General features: G+C 43.7%; 1 protein-coding gene across 1 annotated transcript in view; it reads right to left on the bottom strand.

Moving 5' to 3' along the window:
* Positions 1–19765, bottom strand: part of RYBP (RING1 and YY1 binding protein) — a 285053-nt gene that overhangs the window by 20544 nt on the left and 244744 nt on the right. The window contains exons 3-4 of the mRNA XM_078661879.1: positions 18368–19216; positions 2183–2281 (exon numbers count right to left, since the gene is read on the bottom strand). Of these exons, the coding sequence (XP_078518005.1) occupies positions 2183–2281; positions 18368–19216 (948 nt within the window). The remainder of the gene's footprint in view (positions 1–2182; positions 2282–18367; positions 19217–19765) is intronic.

The raw sequence follows: 19765 nt of genomic DNA, 5'->3' as shown, positions 1-19765 counted from the left end.
TATGAGGTTCGCCATAGTCTGAAGGTGGGAGATGACTGTCTGGGACGAGGATGCCTTCAACAGCCAGTCGTCGAGGTAGTGGAAGACTAACCTGTGCAGATGAGCTGAGACCACTGCCATCACCTTGGTGAACACCAGAGGGGCACTGGTAAGGCCGAAGGGAAGCACTGTAAACAAAGTGCACATGGCCTACCTTGAATCGCAGGTAATGCCTGTGGCCTGGCAGTATGGAATTGTAAAAATATGCGTCTTGCAGGTCTAACGCTACCATCCCGTTTTCTTGGTCTAGGGCAGACCAGACCTGAGCCAGAGTAAGCATTTTGAATTTCTCCTTTTTGAGGAAGAAATTGAAGGTCCGAAGGTCCAAAATGAGCCCTTGTTCTCCTTTGGAATCAGAAAGTAGATCAAATAACAGTCACTGCCTACTTCTGAAACTGGGACCCTTTCTATAGCTCCCTTGGCCAAGAGAGCCCGTAAATTCCTCTTGGAGCAACTTTAAATGATCCTCCCTCAACCGTTCCTGTTTTGGCAGAATAGGAAGAGGAAAAGAAAGAAAAGGCAGAGAATAGCCCTCCTGGACAATTTGCAAGACCCACTTGTCCGATGTGATGGATCTCCAGTGGGGGAGATGACATTCTCCCACCAACTGGAGTAGTGTGGTCCTGCAGAATCAGTCTAGGAGTGCTTGGAGGCTGTGGCTGTTAGAGGTAGTGGTGGACGACTTGTGGCCTCCATCTTGGGATCGGAATGCACAGTGTCCACGTCCTTGCACAGCTTGGGCAGTTTGTGTGGGACAGTGGCTGGGATAGGGCTGACGTGGCTGGAAACACCTGCCGTTGCCATGAAAAGAAGACTGGCCACGGGGTGGCGCCTATATAGGTTCTGCCATGCAAGTCACTTTCGCCATTGATGACGTCAACAACCCCACGCTGAGCCGAACTAAGACACCTATCAGCACACAGGGGTACTGACTATGAAAAGAATTTGGGATACAGTGACACCTGGCGATAATTCTGAGGTAAGGAATCTGCGGCTAGAAGTCTATCAGATACATTATTTGCCGCCATGGATTGCTAAAAGGCAAATGAAAATAAATTCCCTGATGTTACCAGTGGTAAAATGCAACTCATCCAATTAAAATGATAAGAAGCTAGGCTTCAAGGAAAATTTCAAAAAGACCAGGGAGGAAAGCTATTGAATTAGGGAGCATCGCACTGAGAAATAATAAAGCCATCCAATCATGAGCAAGGGGCGGACGTAAAGCCCACTCTACGGATTATTATATTGTAAACAAAAGGTCAGCAGGAGTGGTCTGTGGGCATCACCTAAAAATAATTCACTAAGAACAGCACTTATAACAAAGACAGTAATAAAAGGACTAAGGGAAGAGCAGCTAGATAGTAATGTCCTACAGAAGGGCCAGAATATTGACATAAGGAAATGTGGGCATATTTGCCATTGATAAAACCATATTCACCATTTGCTGGTCTTCTCTGGATAACATTTGGTAACAAATCAACCCATCATAAAGAAGACTACAAAATGGAGATTTGATAATACTCACAGGCAAAGAATGTAAATTTGCTTACATTCTATTCTGAAGAACATTTCCACTTAATGCAGTACAGGAAAGCATACCATCTATTACGTAAAGTGGAAATGTATGTGGATACATACGTGCTGCTGACCCCCCACAATCAAAGCAGAAGCTGATCTATTTATCCTTTAAATAATCACCAATATATTCTAATGTTATGCGCGAGACAAAATTAGAAGAGGGATTACTAGGTCTACCTCTTTTCACAGAGCATACCGTAATTTCTAAAGCCATAATTATCAAAATGTCTTAACTCATTCTTTCCTTGTGATCTTATATCGAGGTTTCATTTTTTGTATTTTTATGAACGATTTTGGTTACCGGAGATACAAATGATCATTATACAGATGAGACAATCTTAATCTTCCGGGCTCCAAAGTGACCACAAATTCACATTGAAGCGCGAACCAAACTCTGCAAAAACATACATGTAAAAGATACATTTCTGCATCCATGGTGCTTTGGAGAATGAACTTCATTTAAGCACGTTCTGGCTTCAGCTTAAATAAAGCAACAGTTCTAAGTCATACAAACATTTTTATAATGAGCTTTTGGCACAGTTGTATATATTCAACAAAAGGTTACCTTGAAGCATGGTTTAAACCCCTGGTCTTGGTAATAGTATTTCCAGATTTTATGCTATTTGCTTCACTGGGGGGTTCTTTAAGAATGTCCATCCTCGGCCTACAATAAAAAAGTATTTTCTTGTAACTTCTTCTCACATCCAACCACTTGTGCGCACAGAGAACTAGTTCACTAGTTAATGTCCAACACTAAATCGATTAGTACTCGTCCCATTTCAAGAATTAGGATTCATTAAATGACTTCATCACAATTTTCACTGAATTTATGGTATAGTATAACACAAACCTGTATTCGAGAAAACACTGGATTAAAATGGTTGTTGACCAAACACAATCCTTGGGACTTACAGGCCGAGAGAGCATCACATTAGTGCCTTTTCCATTCTTACTTCACGGTGGAATTTACGGTACATGTAGGCTGGCTGCTGAAAGTAGGAATAACATTAAACCACAGTAGGTGCATTGTATTTAATATATAACAGACCTGCTTCAACAGTTCACATCTATTCCCTGCTTGTCTGTCACTCGCCATTTGGAACAAACAACAAACACTGGAAGGCCAATGGAAACTTGTTTGACATCCTTCGGAGAGATTCGAAGTATTCAAAGGAGACCAATTACAGATCACAAGTAACAAGGGTGCCTAGGATCCGTTGGGGGTGGGGTGCTTTTTTCCCAATGCTTTGCAGATCTTGATGCAGAGTACTATCTATCATGAGTTGGTCTATTTCTGCACCGCCTTCCCTTTCCTGGCTTCAACAAGCACCACAAAGAGTCGATTATCCACCTGGAACTCTCTTGTGCGGTCAAGGTAGAAGGACAACACTCATTCTGGGTCCAACAGTGGCGTCTCTCCTCTTCTTTAGGGGTTAAGGCAGAGCACGGGAGGAAGGCTGTGATAAATTGGGCTATGCAAAAGAGTTACCACTTTCAGTCAAACAGATGCTTGCCTGGGTAGATGGTACAGTATGGAGGATGTGCAGACAGTACCTGTAACTCACTGAACCTCTGGGCAGATGTTTTTGTCAGCAGAAAGGCTGTTTTGATGGGGAGGAGTCCGAGTGGACATTTGTGGAGCGGCTCAAAGCGAGCGCATGTGAGAAACGTAAAAACGAAATTTAAGTCCTTTTCGGGCATAATAAAAGGCGCTAGTGGAAACATGTTGGAGGCCTTTTAAGAATCTATGTACTATAGGGGATTTAAAGAGGGATGGCTGGTCAGGCAGCCATAAAAAAGCTGAGATGGCAGACAGATAACTCTTTAACGTGTCTGAAGCAGTACTTTGCTGGGCCAAAGAAAAAATAAACAGAAGAACTTGAGAAAGGGATTCAGACAAAGGGTCAACTTGTCATTCGGTACACCATATTACAAAGTTGCTCTAATGGCAAGCATAAACCAGAGTGACGCCTGGCTGCCAAAATACCATTGCAGACTTACCCTGCCCTGTCGGTTGGGACACAATATGCTCACAAAGTGGCAACCGATTGGAACTGATGCTCATGCTCAACAGCTCTGTTTACCAGAATTTCCATGCCTAATACGACACCACAAAAATAACTTGTGCCCGGTTCCTGATCTTCCCAAGAGCTCTGGGCAGGAGTGTTATTGGCAGAAAGGTGCACAGGAGGCCAGAGCTGTAATCAAGACAAAAGCATCACAGAGCAAGAGCAACCTTCAAAACTCCAAAGTGCAAAATTACTGACATGAGTGAATTGAATTGAATTAGGCTTTTATATAGCGCGACTGTCACCCTGCGGGTATCCTGGCGCTCAGACTTAAATAGATCAACCAAACCAACAGACCGGGTCGACAGTAGGGATGGCTTAGGGATCAGACCTGGGAAACAGCCAAATTTTTAGGCTCCAGCAAGGACATTGCCTGTTTTCGGCAGAGGTGAACAGATCTAACCAAAGATATCGCCATTCTTGGAAGAGACATTGTACCACCTCCGGATGGAGATGCCATTCGTGATTCGCTAAGCATCGATGGCTGAGTTTGGCTGCTCGGGCATTCAAAGAGCCCGCGAGGTGATCAACCACTAGGGATAAGACTTGGTTTTCTAGCTATTTTCAGAGGCACCAGGCCCATTCACAAGGGGCCCACGACTCCACACTAGCTTGTTTGTTGCAGTACCACATGGCAGTGGTGGTGTCGGCAAACATTTGCACTAGCCTTCGCTTGATTGAAGGGAGAAAGGCCTTCAATGCCAATCAAATCACCTGAAGCTCAAACAGATTGTTCTGGAACGTCATTAGAGTCCGTTCTGGTTGGGTAAGGAAGAGGTGTCTGCCACTGACCCAACTGCAGTTTGTTAGCCTCCACTATAGTTCTTTTGCAGTTCCCTGCGAGATCTGGACCATGTCAAAGATTTGCTTGATGCCTTGCCCACTGAACTTCAAGTCCCACTGCACAGCCTATATACGCCACCAGGCATGTGCCACAGGCAGGATGCAGGAGGCCCAGCAGAGTCAGTCTCACCTAAATCCAGGATAGAGGCTGACGCATCGTAATGTCCTTGACTCGCTGTTCGGGAGGATAAGCCCAAAACTGCACTGTCTTCAGAACGGCTCTAATGAAGGGAAGCATCTGAGAGAGTGACAGATGTGAGATCGGCATGTTGATAGTGAACCCCACAGAACGCTGACGTTTCGCTGTAGTGTTAAGGTGAAAGACGACTGCCTGGGGTGAGCCAAACTTCAACAGCCAATCGTCAAGATAGGGAAAAGACTGGAATCCCCAACCTCTGTTGGTGAGCGCCAGCCACCAACATCACTTTCAGGAAAAACTGAGGGGCAGCGGTAAGACAGAAAAAGAGCACTGCAAATTGAAGTGTCCTTGACCCATTGTGAACCGCTGGGTAATCTACGTAATCTTGCGAATCCGGGTAGCTCTGCTCCTGATCAAGATCTACTATTGCAAGTTGAGGTTCCACGATCGCCATCACTTAGTGGCCCACCAACCCCAAAAAGGAAAAGGAATTGCAGGAAAGTCCAAGCTAAACCCGGGACTAGTAGTAAAACTAAAAAAGGCCCTGAGAAAAACCCTGACTCAAGCCCCATGTCCGATGAGCACGCTAATTATATTGTAGCTCTTCTGACACAAAAATTGGAGCTATCCATTAAACCACTATTTGATAAAATAGATAAACTTAATGGAGAAGTCATTAAACTCAGTAATACATTAAAACATAACAGTGGATACAGAAGGGAGAATGCAAATGGCCCACAGGGGGACATAATGAGCGTCCCAATTCAGGCCTAACTAATGCAACAGTAAATACAACATCTAGCATTGTAGGCAACTCCTATAGCCTTAACAGGACTGGCGAAGGCCGAGGTATTATCAACCCAGCACCCATGTTAGATGCTAATACGATTTCAACAGGTGACAGACAAAGTGTCACAAAGTAGACATCCATGCCTTACCAGAGGGGACAGGTTTGTAAGCAAAGAGTCAACACAGGCCCCCAATAATCTCAAGGAGGGGGAGGAGCCAGTGGGGGCGAACTGACCTGCCGATTAATCCTGTCCATATGTGGCAGTATTGGTTAATGTACCACTACTAGAGACGGGCCAAAAAGAAAAGTATGACACTTTAAACAAAGTGGTACATTGGTTAAACCAAAACTGTGACTTCCCTGTGGGTCGTGCTGATCAGATACTCTTGACCAGGAGAGTGACCTGGATAGGGCCATCTAGAAAAACATTGCATGTGGATTGCATAATTATTAATTTTAAGAATCCTAATGGGGCCCGAACCTCCCTTGAAAGAGCAGCTACCTACCCGTATAAAGATTGTATTGCTTCTCTCCTGCCCCTCGGTTTCTTTTACAGACATTTAAGACCTTCACCCAATGTAGGAGGGGATCAGGTGTTAGGTAGAACTAAACCAGTAGTTTTCCCGCAGTCACACTTTGGTTTACCTACATTCAACAGATTTTCAACACTTGGCATACTAGATATTAATGATAGACAGGTTACAGCTCGTCTGCCTCAGGGGGAGCAGGGTGGTACTGGGCCGACGGGCACAGGGCATCCTGCAGGAAGTGTGTATAATAAGGACATGGATGTTTTTACCATTTCTAAAGACCCATCATGTGACATAAGTCTGCTCGTTACCTCCCACACTTATTAGGAAAGCATTAAGCTGCAAATGTTGGAGTTATTTTAGATGCGAACATAGGACATAAAATGGTAGTGAATCCAATACTCCCAATATTGCCTCCAGAATTCAGTGAGGGAGCTGCCAGTAGCAGAATAAGTCGTAGTACTAGCTAGCTACCTTTCGATTGTCCAGGAATCCCCTCTGCTTGTGGCTATACCTTTGTCACCTGGAACATAGCCGGAATAGCAAGCAAGAAGGATATTTTAGGCTGGAAGGTGTTTATCAATTTACATGACACAATTTGCTTACAGGAAACCTGGAGTACTGATATTGCTTATTTTGAAGGGTTCACTTCTTATGATATACCGGCAACTCCTTTGCCATCTGGTAGAGCAGAGGGTGGGTTAATTCTTAAAAAAAATAATTTGCCCCTGAGAGTCAAAAGAGCTATTAACATAGGGCACCATTCACAGCTACTTTGGCTACACCCCAGGGATGGCCAGGATGTCCTACGGATCAATCAATCACAGCATTTATATAGCGCGCTTCTCACCCGGGACGGATCCATTTTTATAACAATATATTTGACTCTACCCGCCATAATGTAGTCACAGAGTTGAAGCTGGAACTTGATAAATTGGTTATTGCGGATAATACTAATTTGGATATTGTTTGGATCGGAGATTTTAATATTCCAATTTGTCCTTTGTCTATGACAAAAGCTTGTAGGTTTCAAAATGATGAAGGGGACGACTGCATACACTTCCCACACACCGCCTATGGCGAAACCCTAAATGCTGTTCTGGCAGAATTTGATCTCGACATGCAATGTGCAAGGGATGGGTGTGGGAAGGAGATTCCAACCTTTACCGGAAGAACAGCAAATAGCACTATTGACCATGTAATTGTTTCTGCCAATATTGTAAACCTCTGTTCTACCCTGTGGATTGATGATTTGTCACTGAGTGATCACAATTGTATTATTATGCCACTGCTCGTATGGAGGAATAAAACAGAGTAATGTACGGTCATTGGCAATATTGCCCCGTGCCGACCAAGCGGCACTAGAATTAGATGTAAAGGTACTAACTCAGGTAAAATATTAAAAAACATTGTCCAGGTTTGTGGTAAAGAGATTGAAGACAGTTTAGTGGTTGAGACCAAACCAGACAAGATCTTGATCAATTTTAGTATAATTAATGATTCAATCTCGAAATCATTTACTGCGCCACCACATAGGAAACAAATGCAGGCCAGGGGTTGGTTTAATCATTCTTGAACCGTCTCCTTGAACCAGCTGAAACAAGCCCTTTCCAACAGACCCAGGGATAAGGCGTTAGTACATGAACAAAGACTAGAATATAAATCTAATTTAAAATGCAGAAAGAGAGCTCCAACAGGAGGCATGGGATAATCTTGCACTCGCGGCAGATACATCTAATAATAAGTTGTTCTGGGAAACTGTGAAATCACCATTCCTTAAAAATGATTCTTTCCCAGAACTTTTATGTCATGTCAGCTGTGAGGAGTGGGTGGTTCATTTTACGAGGATTTTTAACCCAAGCCACTTAGTTACGAAGGACCCTGTTAAACAGCATAAATGGCCCATCATTCCTCTAGACATTACCCTTGACGAGGTCGAGTTAGGCCTTGGAAGCAGCAAAGGGGGAAAAGCACCAGGCCTGGTTGGTGTCCCCATCGATGTATACAAAACTGTGCCGGAACTATGGGGCCGATATTAACAAGAGTTTTTAATGCTGCAGTAACGGAGTGTTCTCGGTCTACTTGGGGGGAATCTGTTATTATCCCCATCTATAAAAAGAGTAACAAATCTGAGGCCAAAAATTATCGGACCATTTCCCTACTTGACTTCAGTAAAAATCACGAGTAAGGTTCTATTAATAAGTCTAGTAGAGTGGGTCGTGGAGCATGGTATTTTGGCCCAGGCACAGTATGGTTTTAGAAAGGGGCTAGGCACGATAGAACAGTGTATCAACCTAGAGCTTTTAGTTGGAAAATACACATGTGCCAAACCGAGACGGCTCTTTTTATGTTTTGCTGAACTTAGCAGCGATTTCAATCTAGTGGATCATGCAATTTTATGGCCAGTTTTACGTAATCTTGGTGCCCCGAAACCCATCATCTACTTTTTAGCCAGGCTGTACGAGAAGCTGTAGACCAAAGTACGGTATGGCCAAATGGGCGAATGCACACCTAATTTGAATGTAAAATGCGGTACCCGCCAAGGCTGCGTCCTAGCACCACTGTTTTTTACCCTATTTATTAACGAAGTGGACGCAGTGCTTAAAATGATTCAGGCGGATTCCCCACAAGTGGAGAGCAAGGAAGTTCAAGTCCTGCTTTACGCGGCCAACGCTGTGCTCCTATCCAGAACGCCGGTAGGCCTCCAGAGGTTAATTGATGGGTTCGCTGATTTTATTAGTAAGAGGAAGCTGATGATCAATAAGGCCAAAACCTTCACAATGGTATACGGTCCGAAACTCAGGAGTATGAAACCCTTTTTTATCATTGGCAATAAAGTGCAAAATGTAGCTAATTTTTGCTATCTAGGGTTATCTTTCTCCTGTGATGGGAAATGGAACCGTGAATTGTCTAATGTTCGGGCCAAAATGACCAAAAGTGCGTATGGTGTTTTTAAGTTTGCATCTAAATTGGGGGATCACCGCATTAAAGACATGGTCTATATTTATTAAGCACGATGTACCTCTGTTGCACTTTATGGGGCTGGTGTATGGGGACACCACCCAAGTTATGACTTGCAAACGGAAAACAATTATTAAAAAAAAATATCTTTTATGTCTGCCGGCTTCGGCTTCCTCCGAACTCATTCACTGTGAAGTGGGCCTTAATTATCCGACAGATTTAACTGCATTGAGACCTCTTCTGTTATGGAAAGAAGGAGACCATTTTTACTAAATCTTTTATTAACGACTGCCTGCGATTGGATAATTGTCTTAAGATCCCCTGGCTCAAATATTTAGCTAACACCTATAGAGACTCATTCAATCAAACAATCCTGGAAAACCGAAATGAAGTATCAGGATTGTCCAAACAGGAGATAAAGAGCACCTTCCTGTGACATAAGAAGGAATGCAGGCTGAAAACAGTAGGGAAGCCAGCCATGTACCAGCTTTACCATCTGCATATAGATATCGACGGCTTTCAAACATATCACTTGTAACAAGACCCTCCCACCGCTATGTCTTAACAAGAATGAGGCTAGGCCTTGACCACCATTTAGTAGTGTTCCCTACAATACAACGATTCAAAAGGGGGTGGTGTTGGACAGAGTATCTGAATTAAGCAGAACACTCCTACCCAGTCAAAAGATCAGGGCTTGATCCATCACCGTTTTTTAGCTCACTGCACCATCCCAGTTCAGAACCTGGCTACATGCAAATTAGTCTGACTCTGGCCCAGTGCATCATGGGAACAGGGCAGACCAAACTACCAAGCCAATTCTTTACTGGAAAGGAAACAAGCTTCCGGGGACCGGTTTCTGGCATTACAGCCGTCTTCGGCCCGGCTTGCTTGAATCCTGATGGTGCAGTGAGCAAGGGACTCACATCTGAGCATACCCTTCCACACTTGTGGTGGCAAAACGATTCAAAAGGGGGTGGTGATGGACAGAGTATCTGAATTAAGGTAGTTTGGTCTGCCCTGTTCCCATGATGCACTGGGCCAGGGTCAGACTAATTTGCATATAGCCAGGTTCTGAGCTGGGATGGTGCAGTGAGCTAAAAAACGGTGATGGATCAAGCCCTGATCTTTTGACTGGGTATGAGTGTTCTGTTTAACTCAGATGCTCTGTCCATCACCACCCCCTTTTCTGAATCCCTACAATACAACAGCGCCCTGTCTCCCCATGCCCTTGTGATGGGCACACTAAGGCACCTTGCACTTTTTACTTTTATGTGATTTGTATTTGACTTTTAGAATTGCTTATCTTAAACCACTGTTTAAAAAATATGATGCTAAAACCACTAATGCTGCCTACTGTTTACGTTAAGAGAACCTTTGATTTGTTTTTATGCCGCAACATTAATTTAAGTTCAATCAATGCTAGGAAAAGTATGATGTTCTAATGAAATCGACCAGAGCCCCCAAGATTGGGGTTGGTTACACTAACAGAGCACTTTCTAAGCCCATATGTTTTGATCTTGCCACAAAGTGTTTATGCCAAATAACTGCGTATGAAATGCTACTATGAGTTTATTGTTTACACTAAGAGAATTGATGTGGTGCCATCTATTTTAAGTTTATTTTGCTGGGAATTGTATGATGTTTTAATGAAATTAGGTAATTTTAATTGATTGCTGACTTTTTTATTGATTTTGGTTGATGTATTTTGATCATGTATTGTGCTTTTATGGTTGCTTTGTTTTAACCGAATAAAGCTTATTGAATCGAATCGTGTATAAAAGTTGTACCTGCAAGTGATTATAAATAGATACAATAAAAGAGGCTCACTTTATTGGAATAAATGTCGTAACACTGCCTGTCTTGCAGCTGCATAATTGCTCCATGCCGATTCTAGGCAATCGTGTAGATCTTTTCCAGAGGAACAAGAGCAAATAGGGCAGCCGAATAGAATACTGCTAGAGTGCGCCTTTGTCTTTGCTGTGACTGGTCGGCCGACCGGCCTTGGAGTGGCAAAACTGGATTTTGGCAGAGATCCACCGTGCAATGGTTGCCTTCGTGACTGAATTACCTTCTCGAGCTTGTCCATAAGATACTAAGAATTGATCAGTTTAACTAAACTGTTTAGTACAATGTAGGTAAAAGTTTAGGCATCTTTTAAATATCAAGGGTAAGGGGAGATCTTACTGCTGGTGATGTCAGATTTGAGAAAAAGGTCCACAATACAATGGATTTGTTGAGATGGAACGGAGATGGGAATTTGGGAATACATATGTGATTTGTTCTGAGGAGAACAGCCATCAATGAAGCGCCAGAAGGGATCTTGTGTTGTGAAAGCTTGCATTTCGCTCGCCTAGGTGAAGTGAGCAACAACAACAGAGCTACCTTCCATGAGAGAAACTTGAGATCCGCTCTGTGAATAGGTTCAAATGAAGGCTTCAGAAGTTGTGTAGACCACGCTGAGATGCCATTCCTAGGGAGGAGCTCGTACAGGAGGGAAAGCTATAAACAGCTCCTTCATGTACTGTTCAATTATTTTTGTGGAGCAGAGAGATAGAGTGGGAAGAGCGTCTCTATCTAGATATCGCAGCAAGATGTACCTTGATGAAGGAATGCACCAAACCTGATTGAGCAACCGAAAGGAGATAACGGAGGATCTGCTCAGGGGAAGCCTGTAATGGATGCAGGTTGGATCGCTGACACCATAGGCAGAATCTTTTCTGTTTTAATTTGTAAGTTTTAATAATGGTCTCAGCCCTTGTTTTGGACAGGATATCGCTGCAATCCTGAGAGATATATGCATGGCTCTCGAATTCCAAGAATTCAGGGATTTTAATAAGTGGAGAGTGACTGGGTCTAGATGAAGAACTTGGCTCTGCTTCATTGTCAAAGCTGGTACTGGACGTAGGCAAATGTCTGGGATTGTACTTGGACAGCAGGAGAGGTGCCATAAACGTGTGTTGTCTGGGCTACTTGGGGGCCATCAAGATGAGCTGACCGCCTTCCTGTGTCATCTTGTTGTGCACCGTCTGTATTAGAGGTAAGGAAGAAAAAGCTCATGCATAGGTCCCGGACCGTCTGATCAAAAGAGCAACCCCCACGACCCTGGGAACGGCTACCGGCTGGCATAGAACTGGCATTTAGAGTTCTCATTGGTTGCAAAGAGATCCCGTGCTGACTACCCCCATTGTGAAAATATCTTGCTCAGCTCCGACAGATTTAATTCCCACACGCGACATCAATCCTTGACTCTGCTGAGTGTGTCAGCCAAGGTGTTGCTTATGCCGTAGGCATGCTTGGCCCTCAGAGAAATCTTGTGAGTTGCGAGCCAACTTCAGAGCGTCGGGGCTTCCTAGGAGAGTGCCAGTGCTCTTGTGCCCCCTTGCTTGTTGACATAATTCATGCTGGTCGTATTGTCTGTACATACCAGCACATATAGCTTTGCTATCCTTGAAGGTGAGAAAGATGGCTTTCAACTCTAGTCGGTTGATATGGTTGTCTTTTGGAGCACAGACCATGTTCCTTGTATTTGCAGGTCTTGGAGATGACCGTTCCAGACTTTCATAAAGGCATCTGTAGTTAGGACAAAGTTGGGTAGTTGTGGCAAAACATTTTGCCTTTGTAGAGATTGGGATCCAAGACCACCACACTAGCGTCTGCACCATCCTTGGGGTGATGTTTATGAAGCCACGGACAGACCCCTGTGCCTGGATCCACTACTTCTGAAGTTCCTCTCGCAATGGTCTCATTTTCAGACGTGCCAGAGAGTCCAAATTTATCACAGAGGACATAATGCGTATCAGCAACTTGAATACACATACTGAAACATACTTTCTTCTGGACATTTTGACAGAAAGATGCGCTAGGCGTTGTCTATCCTGCGAGAGAAAGTGGAGTAGTTGTTGAGTTTTGATGACTTACTGCGAGACATACTTTGGAAAACAAAGTGATGCAAGCTCTTGTGGAATTGGACGCTTGTGATAATGTTGGAGATCTTAGCAACCTATTGCCCAGGTAGGGGAATACCAGATGACCTTGAGGCCGAATGGGAGAACTCTGATGTGGTAATGGCTATGGTAAAACAAAGATAGTTGTGGCATTTGGGATGAGTGGGGATGCAGAAGTTTGTATCCTGTAAGTTCAGATTTGTCATTTTCCTTGGTTGAGGAGGTGCAGGGGTTTCACCAATCGGGACAATGCCTTCCTGCAGGAATTTTTTTTTTTAACTTCCGGAGTTCTAGAATATAGCCCTGATTTCTTAGGAATTAAGAAAAGATACGAGTAAAAACCTATGCCTTCTGAGTGGGAAGAACTTTATTGATCGCTCCTTCGGCGAGTTGGATAAGAACTTTTTTGGGGGAATAAGTGAAGACGAGGGGGGTGTGCTCCCCTTGGTGGGTTGACTTTTTATAAACTCCAGGGTATGGCCATATAAGACCAAGTCCAATACCCATTTGTCTGAAGTGATCGGAAGCCAATGGTGAAGGTAATTAGTGACTTTTGCACACACTGGATGGGGAAGCAGGTCCCAGCTTGAGTTCATTGTTTACGGCCTGTATCTCGGCTCTGGGGAGTGTTCTTACTTTTAGGTCCTTGCTTGGAGTATGGCGCCGTAGGTGGTGGGAGGTAGGGCTGCTGTTGATAGGGAACCATGTATAAAGAGTGAAAAGGCTGATACGGTTTGCAGCGTTGTCCGTGTTGATGGCCAACGTAGCATCATCAATATGCTTTCCAAATATTGTCTCTCCCTCGTAGGCCTTATCTATGGTGTTTGACTGGACTTCTGGCCTGAAGATGGTCACTTTTAGCCAGCCCTGTTCCTTAAGTCTGCTGACCCTACGAGTTGGCGAGAACTGGAAAAGGCTATGTCCATTGCGCAGTCTATGATCTCAGCTGACATGCACTCACCCTCCTGAAATATGTTCCTTGCTCATGAAGTTTTGTCCTCAAGTATTAGGACAATGAGATTGCCAATGTCAGACAACATCTGCCTATCATAGTGGCCCAGGAGAGCTAGAGAGGTGGCCGCACGAAACTTGATGGCAGACATGTTGGAAAACCTTTTAATTATTATCTAAATGCCTGCCTTCTTTATCGGATGGTGTAGATATCAGGGTGGTGGGGTTCTTGGAGCGGTGTTGCGCTGCCTGTGATGACAGTTTAGTTTGGGATAAACGGTGAGGCAGGAAGGAGAATCTTCTGGGGCTTCATAGTTTTTGTTGATATGGGGTGGTAACGCTGCCACCGGCTGCCAGGTTCTTTGTTATTTTTATCTTCTTCCATATATAATCTATGATGAGGATGGCACTGACAGATTTTCTGGTCAGTTCTTTGAAATAATTTCAAAAGCAGTCAGACTGCTTGCCTGAGTCTGGGAGGTAACCTCAGGTCATAAAAATGTCAGAAATATTTAAGTAATATTTGATGGAGATGACAAGGTAGTCGTAAAGGGAATGTCCATAGGCGTTAAGGCCTCCAACTGACTTGCTCTTGGCGCCGTCCAAACACACTGTCGACTGTGTGGTGGACGCGGTGGTCAATGGAGTCTTTGTCGACTATGAGATCCTCGTCGACAGGATAGGGGCGTTCATGGATAATGTAGTCATCTTGGACGGACTGGACGACGAGATGGTAGTGACGGCTGTGGCGGTCTATATCACTGACAATAGTGGTCGGAGCTTTAAGGTGGGGTTTTTGCCTCCACGTCGACGGTTCAGAATAAGATTAATGAGGGTGACCCTCAGCCCTTGTAGAATGAGTACTAGGCTTAGATGAGGCTGCCTCTGAGGAGATTTGTGTTTCCCCCTTTTCAGAGATTCTCTGCGGTGTGATATCTTGAGGGCCTTTCTACTTTCCTCGGAAGTACCTTGTTCCTGGTATCTGGGTCTTTTGTGAGACCTATCAGTGATGTCACTGTCCTCCTTAGAAGAGAAGTTCTGAGTTTTTGCCCTCTGAAGCCACAGAAGAAGCCCCCCTCTCCGTCCTTCAAGGTTTTGGAGGAAAAGGTATGACAAATGTACAGTCCTTCACCTTATGTTGAGGGTAGAGAGTCCTTATGGGTTCATCTACATGTACCCTTTTCTTACTGCAGGTCTTGCAGTCTGAAAGTAGTAGGTTTCCAAGATCTGGATAGAGAAAACTGAGCAGAGTTCATACCCGACATGCAGAGACAATCGGAGGGAATCAGCTTCTTTTGGGAGTGTTCTAGAGGGTGCGATCGCCTGATTGGTAGAGGCTTTGAGATTGGTCCTTTTTGAAAAAGGACATATATAGGCTAAGTGTTGTACATTTCTATTAGAGCCAATGATAGTAATACATACTGCTATTTTATGGTACTGTGGGGCTCACTTCGACGAAGGAGAATGTTTCAAGCACGTGAATCAATAAAAGATCTAATACAGGATAAACAAATCGGCCAAAAAGAGAAAAAAGCTGGGGGAGAGCTCCAGATCTGCACAAGGCATGGAATCAACAGAACCAAAGCAAAGGTGGTGCTTAAAGTGACTGTTCGTCACTTCCTGGCGAGAACTAAGTCTGTGCTATGAAAACCAAGGCACCCATTGGTACACTGGAGCAATGCCCTTAAATCTTCCAAATCGAGTGACACCTGCGATGTTCTAAAGGGGTAAAGAATCAGGTTAGAAGTATCCGTCAGAATATATAGGAGCATATGCATATTTTTTTTTAATGCTCCGGGGGCCCCGCACGAGGGGGACTATTCAGTGCTTCATGACATTACCCTAAACGAGGAAGCCTCAAGCTCTCTATGGCATGCTGTGCCTTGCATCCAAGCCCTTGGCACTGCAGAACGTTGAGGCAGAGAACCATGCCTAAGTAACGAGCAAATGAATAGTAAAAGTACTTGCTTGAATTACTCTTAGCCATTATGTGTTCTGTTGCCCACAGTGCCACTTCAAAAAGAAACAGCCACTTGTAAATCAGCCTCGATCTTGCTCCATTAGTGACAGCCAAACCTGAACTGCCAGGCAAGGCCCCTTCTAGGCGGTAACACATGCATCCCTAGACCAGTTCTGGCCTATTTGCGTGTTGGTAGTAAGGTGACGCTTGAGTCTTAAGGCAGCACAAGACCCAGGTCTTGCCATACCTCTTGCACCAAGGAATCCAAAGAAGTTAAAGGTGGTCACAAGTGGTCAGTCAACCCTCGACGATCAGAACCAATTCTAGTGCTGCGTCTCTTTGGGAAAAATAGAGGCTCAGCGATGAACGAGGTAGAGGCAAGAACGAATCCTACTCCCCAAGTGAGTCCAAAGGACAAAACGCCCTAGGTATGACGAGCGCCTTTAGAAAAGCTTCCCTTACTGAAAAGATACGGCTTCAAAACGTAGCAGATGTTGAAAGCTGCTCAGTGAAAAAACATAATTTCTTCAAATTCCAATGGTGAAGTGAAGTTGAAAAAGGCAAAGCCCGGGCATCCTAGCCTCAATTAAAATGATTAAATGCCTAAATAAATAATACACAAAGTGCAAACTGCCAGTAAACAGGAAACCGGCAGACTGTCTCAAAATCCCAGTCACCAAGGCTGCTGCTCCCTCAATGATATTCGGTTTGGTTTCTTTTTTTAAGAGCACTTGTTTCATCATGGTAGGTTTTATTACCATTCATGCCTCAAGTTAGGCAGTAGAACAAGTGACACATTCCCTGGGATGGTCCTGAGAGGTCGGGTTCTCTTCAAGATTCATTCAGATCCTATGATGGAGCCTAACAAGGCTGATGCTATGTAGCAGTCCATAGCGTAACCTACTTTGCCCCACAGGCCTACCGCATAAACAAGCAGAACTTCTAAACGCCGCGTTTCTAGCCCAAGAGGGAACAGTTTAACACATTCCACGCATCCAGCGTACTGGAGATACACCACAAAGTATCCTGTCTGCTTCATGGGACGCTCAACTTTAAAATATAAAACCCGTTTCAGATGCTACGGCTACAATCGTAAGGATCCCCAAGAAGGGAGCAGCACTCCTGTTATAAAAGAGGCTAGCTGAGATAATGTAGCAGTCCTGTAATAAAAGAGGCTAGCTGAGACAATGTGAACGTCGGTAAAGCACTAGAAGTAATTCGATTTCCCCATAAGACGCAGAGGTCAGTAAGCCAAAGTTCTTGGATCAGCGCTGCTCCAGTTTGTAAACTCAGCACATACAATGTACATACTCACTCACTGGTTGCTTAATAGTGACTTTGAGTGGACCCAGCACAGTCTACACCCTGGTTGTTGAACACTGCGGGCAGCGGTAAAGTTGTGCTTCTCAGATCTCGATAGAACATACTCCCTTGGTGGACTTCACCTCTCCGCGGGCCAGGCGCCCTATGATGGTCTCCACTTTAGGATACGGACCCCTCCTAAAGTGGGAAGCATGCGGGCTGTGTGTGTTCTCACACTCAACACCTCGTGCTATTGGCAGAGACTTACCCCACATCCTGGTTGATGAGTCTTTGAACCCCTTCCAAGTCCTCCTACAGAGGCCAAACGACATTCAACACGAACAATGGAGTCTAAAACGCTTCCAGGGACTCAATGGAATTGGAGCGCTTTATGGCCTCGTCAGGGGTAGGAAGTGCCAAGTAAAGGCTACAATGCAACTTTGTACTATTTAGTAGTTCTTTTTCATAGCTCCCTTTGCACATCTGGGAATGGTCACATTGAGAGATCAGGACTTCAATGCATCAGTAGTGGAAGCCTGGAGTAGTACTGAAAGTCTCGAGTTCTCACCCAATGCAGGAGTCAATTAAAGCCCACATATTATTTCATGGTCAAAATGCCTCACATTGTCAGAGATGAGCAACAGTAGCAGAGACCTAGATATTGCACTTGTAAAAAGCTTCAAATCATATCTGAAGCAAACAAGCCCTTCAAACCCCTAAGATCTCTACAACGTGTCAGAGAAGCAGCTCGATTCATGAGCGGAATCTGAGGAGGCAGAATTTGTTTCAACAGCAGAGACCACTGCACACAAGGACCAGTACCTCTTACCACTGCATTCACAGGTGAACCATCAGCCAAGATGTTTTAAATGACTGGGTGATTAAAATATACCCTTGATGGAGGATTCACTTTTGGAGAAAGAACACAGCAATTTGTGACAAAAACAGCAGACGAAAGGATGCAGGAGTTTGAGATGACAGGGATGGCTACCAAGTGTGGTCTAAGGTAAGGAACAGATGCATGCAGCAGATAAAAATAACCTACAAGATTAACACTAGAAAATGCAGCTTGGTCAGAGTAAAATACAGCACTGAGCATGAGGCGTCAAGGGAATTTGTAGGTTGTGGTCTAGGGAAGGGGTACCAGGGGCATGAAAGGACCATGCAAGTTTCTCTGACTAACCATTTGCAGAGCTGATACAAACACAATGTGGCTATTACCATAAGCTGGCAAGTAAACATATTTTACTTCATTATATACCTTGTCTTCTTGCTTCCGATTCTCTTCACAACACTTGGAATTATTTCTTTTTCAATCTTTTCTCCATCCAGCTTTCCCCGGAGTCTTTCTCCGTCAGGCTTTCCTCTCATTACTCTTTCTCCATCCAACTTTCCACGAATCAGTCTTTCTCCATCCAGCTTTCCTTTAATCAGCTTTTCTACAGGTTTTCCCCTGTCTGTTTTTACTACTTCAAGTTTTCCTCTATCAGACTTTTCTACTTCAGGTTTTCTTTTATCAGGTTTTTCTATCTCAGGTTTTCCCTTATCAAGGTTTTCTAGTTCAAGTTTTTGCTTATCAGCTTTTTCTAGTTCAGGTTTTCGCTTATCAGCTTTTTCTAGTTCAGGTTTTCGCTTATCAGGTTTTTCTACTTCAAGTTTTCGCTTATCAGGTTTTTCTACTTCAGGTTTCCCGTTATTTTTGTCTAGTTCAAGTTTTACTAACTCAAAATGTTCCACTTCAATTTTTCCTTTATCAAGTTTTTCTTTTTCAAGTTTTTCTTTTTCAAGTTTTTCTTTTTCAAGTTTTTCTTTTTCAAGTTTTTCTTTTTCAAGTTTTTCTTTACCAAGTCTATCCTTCTCAGGTGTTTCTTTATCACATTGCTCTCTATCAACTGGTTGATCAAGCAGTTCGTCCATTGGTTGGTCTTCTTCGAGAGCATCAAACTCTGGATTTTCTTTATCATCTATTTCCATGTCAGACCTTTCTTTGTCAAGTTTCTCTCTCTCAGGTCTTTCAAGCTTTTCTTTTTTCTCCTTCTTAGGTGGTGGCGGTGTAGCAAATTGCTGAGCGACCTGCTGCGCAACCAACTGAGAATTTATTCTTGGTTTTCTGGAAGGAAAAAATATAATAGCTTTACTTGTGCAATATTGAACTTTTACACAAATGCATTCAATATATTAATGAGAAACATTAATGAAAATACTCAATAAAGAGGGTTTGATAATTTTGTGGCAAGGCCGATTTGGTCTCTGGTGTGACAATATAGAATATATAAAATGTGTTGCCTCATGCGATCTCAATCCCAAGATGTTTAAGGTGCCTTAGGAACATGAAGATCGGAGGGGCGTTACACAACATTCTTCTACATAGGCAAAATTAGAAATCATTCAACCTACATTCACAAAGGCACTTAACATCCTACGTATGATATAATTTTAACAAGTGTAAGGCACTTCAAATGACTGCTAAGACTATGCCATTACTGCAATCCTACTGCACCTGAATTAACAGTCATTGCCTTTAAAGGAGAAAATTAGGGCAGGAAGCCGCAAAGTTGTTGATGTTTCAAAGACTTATAAATGATTATGAGGAAAATATACTGCCAGCATGACCAGAACCCCCATTTATCTTGCAGACAAGCTCGCCATCTCTAGTGGC

Source organism: Lissotriton helveticus, chromosome 9 (genome assembly GCF_964261635.1).
Source record: "Lissotriton helveticus chromosome 9, aLisHel1.1, whole genome shotgun sequence".
NCBI classification, from domain to species: domain Eukaryota; kingdom Metazoa; phylum Chordata; class Amphibia; order Caudata; family Salamandridae; genus Lissotriton; species Lissotriton helveticus.
Note: the sequence above shows the minus strand (reverse complement) of the source record. Positions and strands in the feature narration are given on the sequence as shown.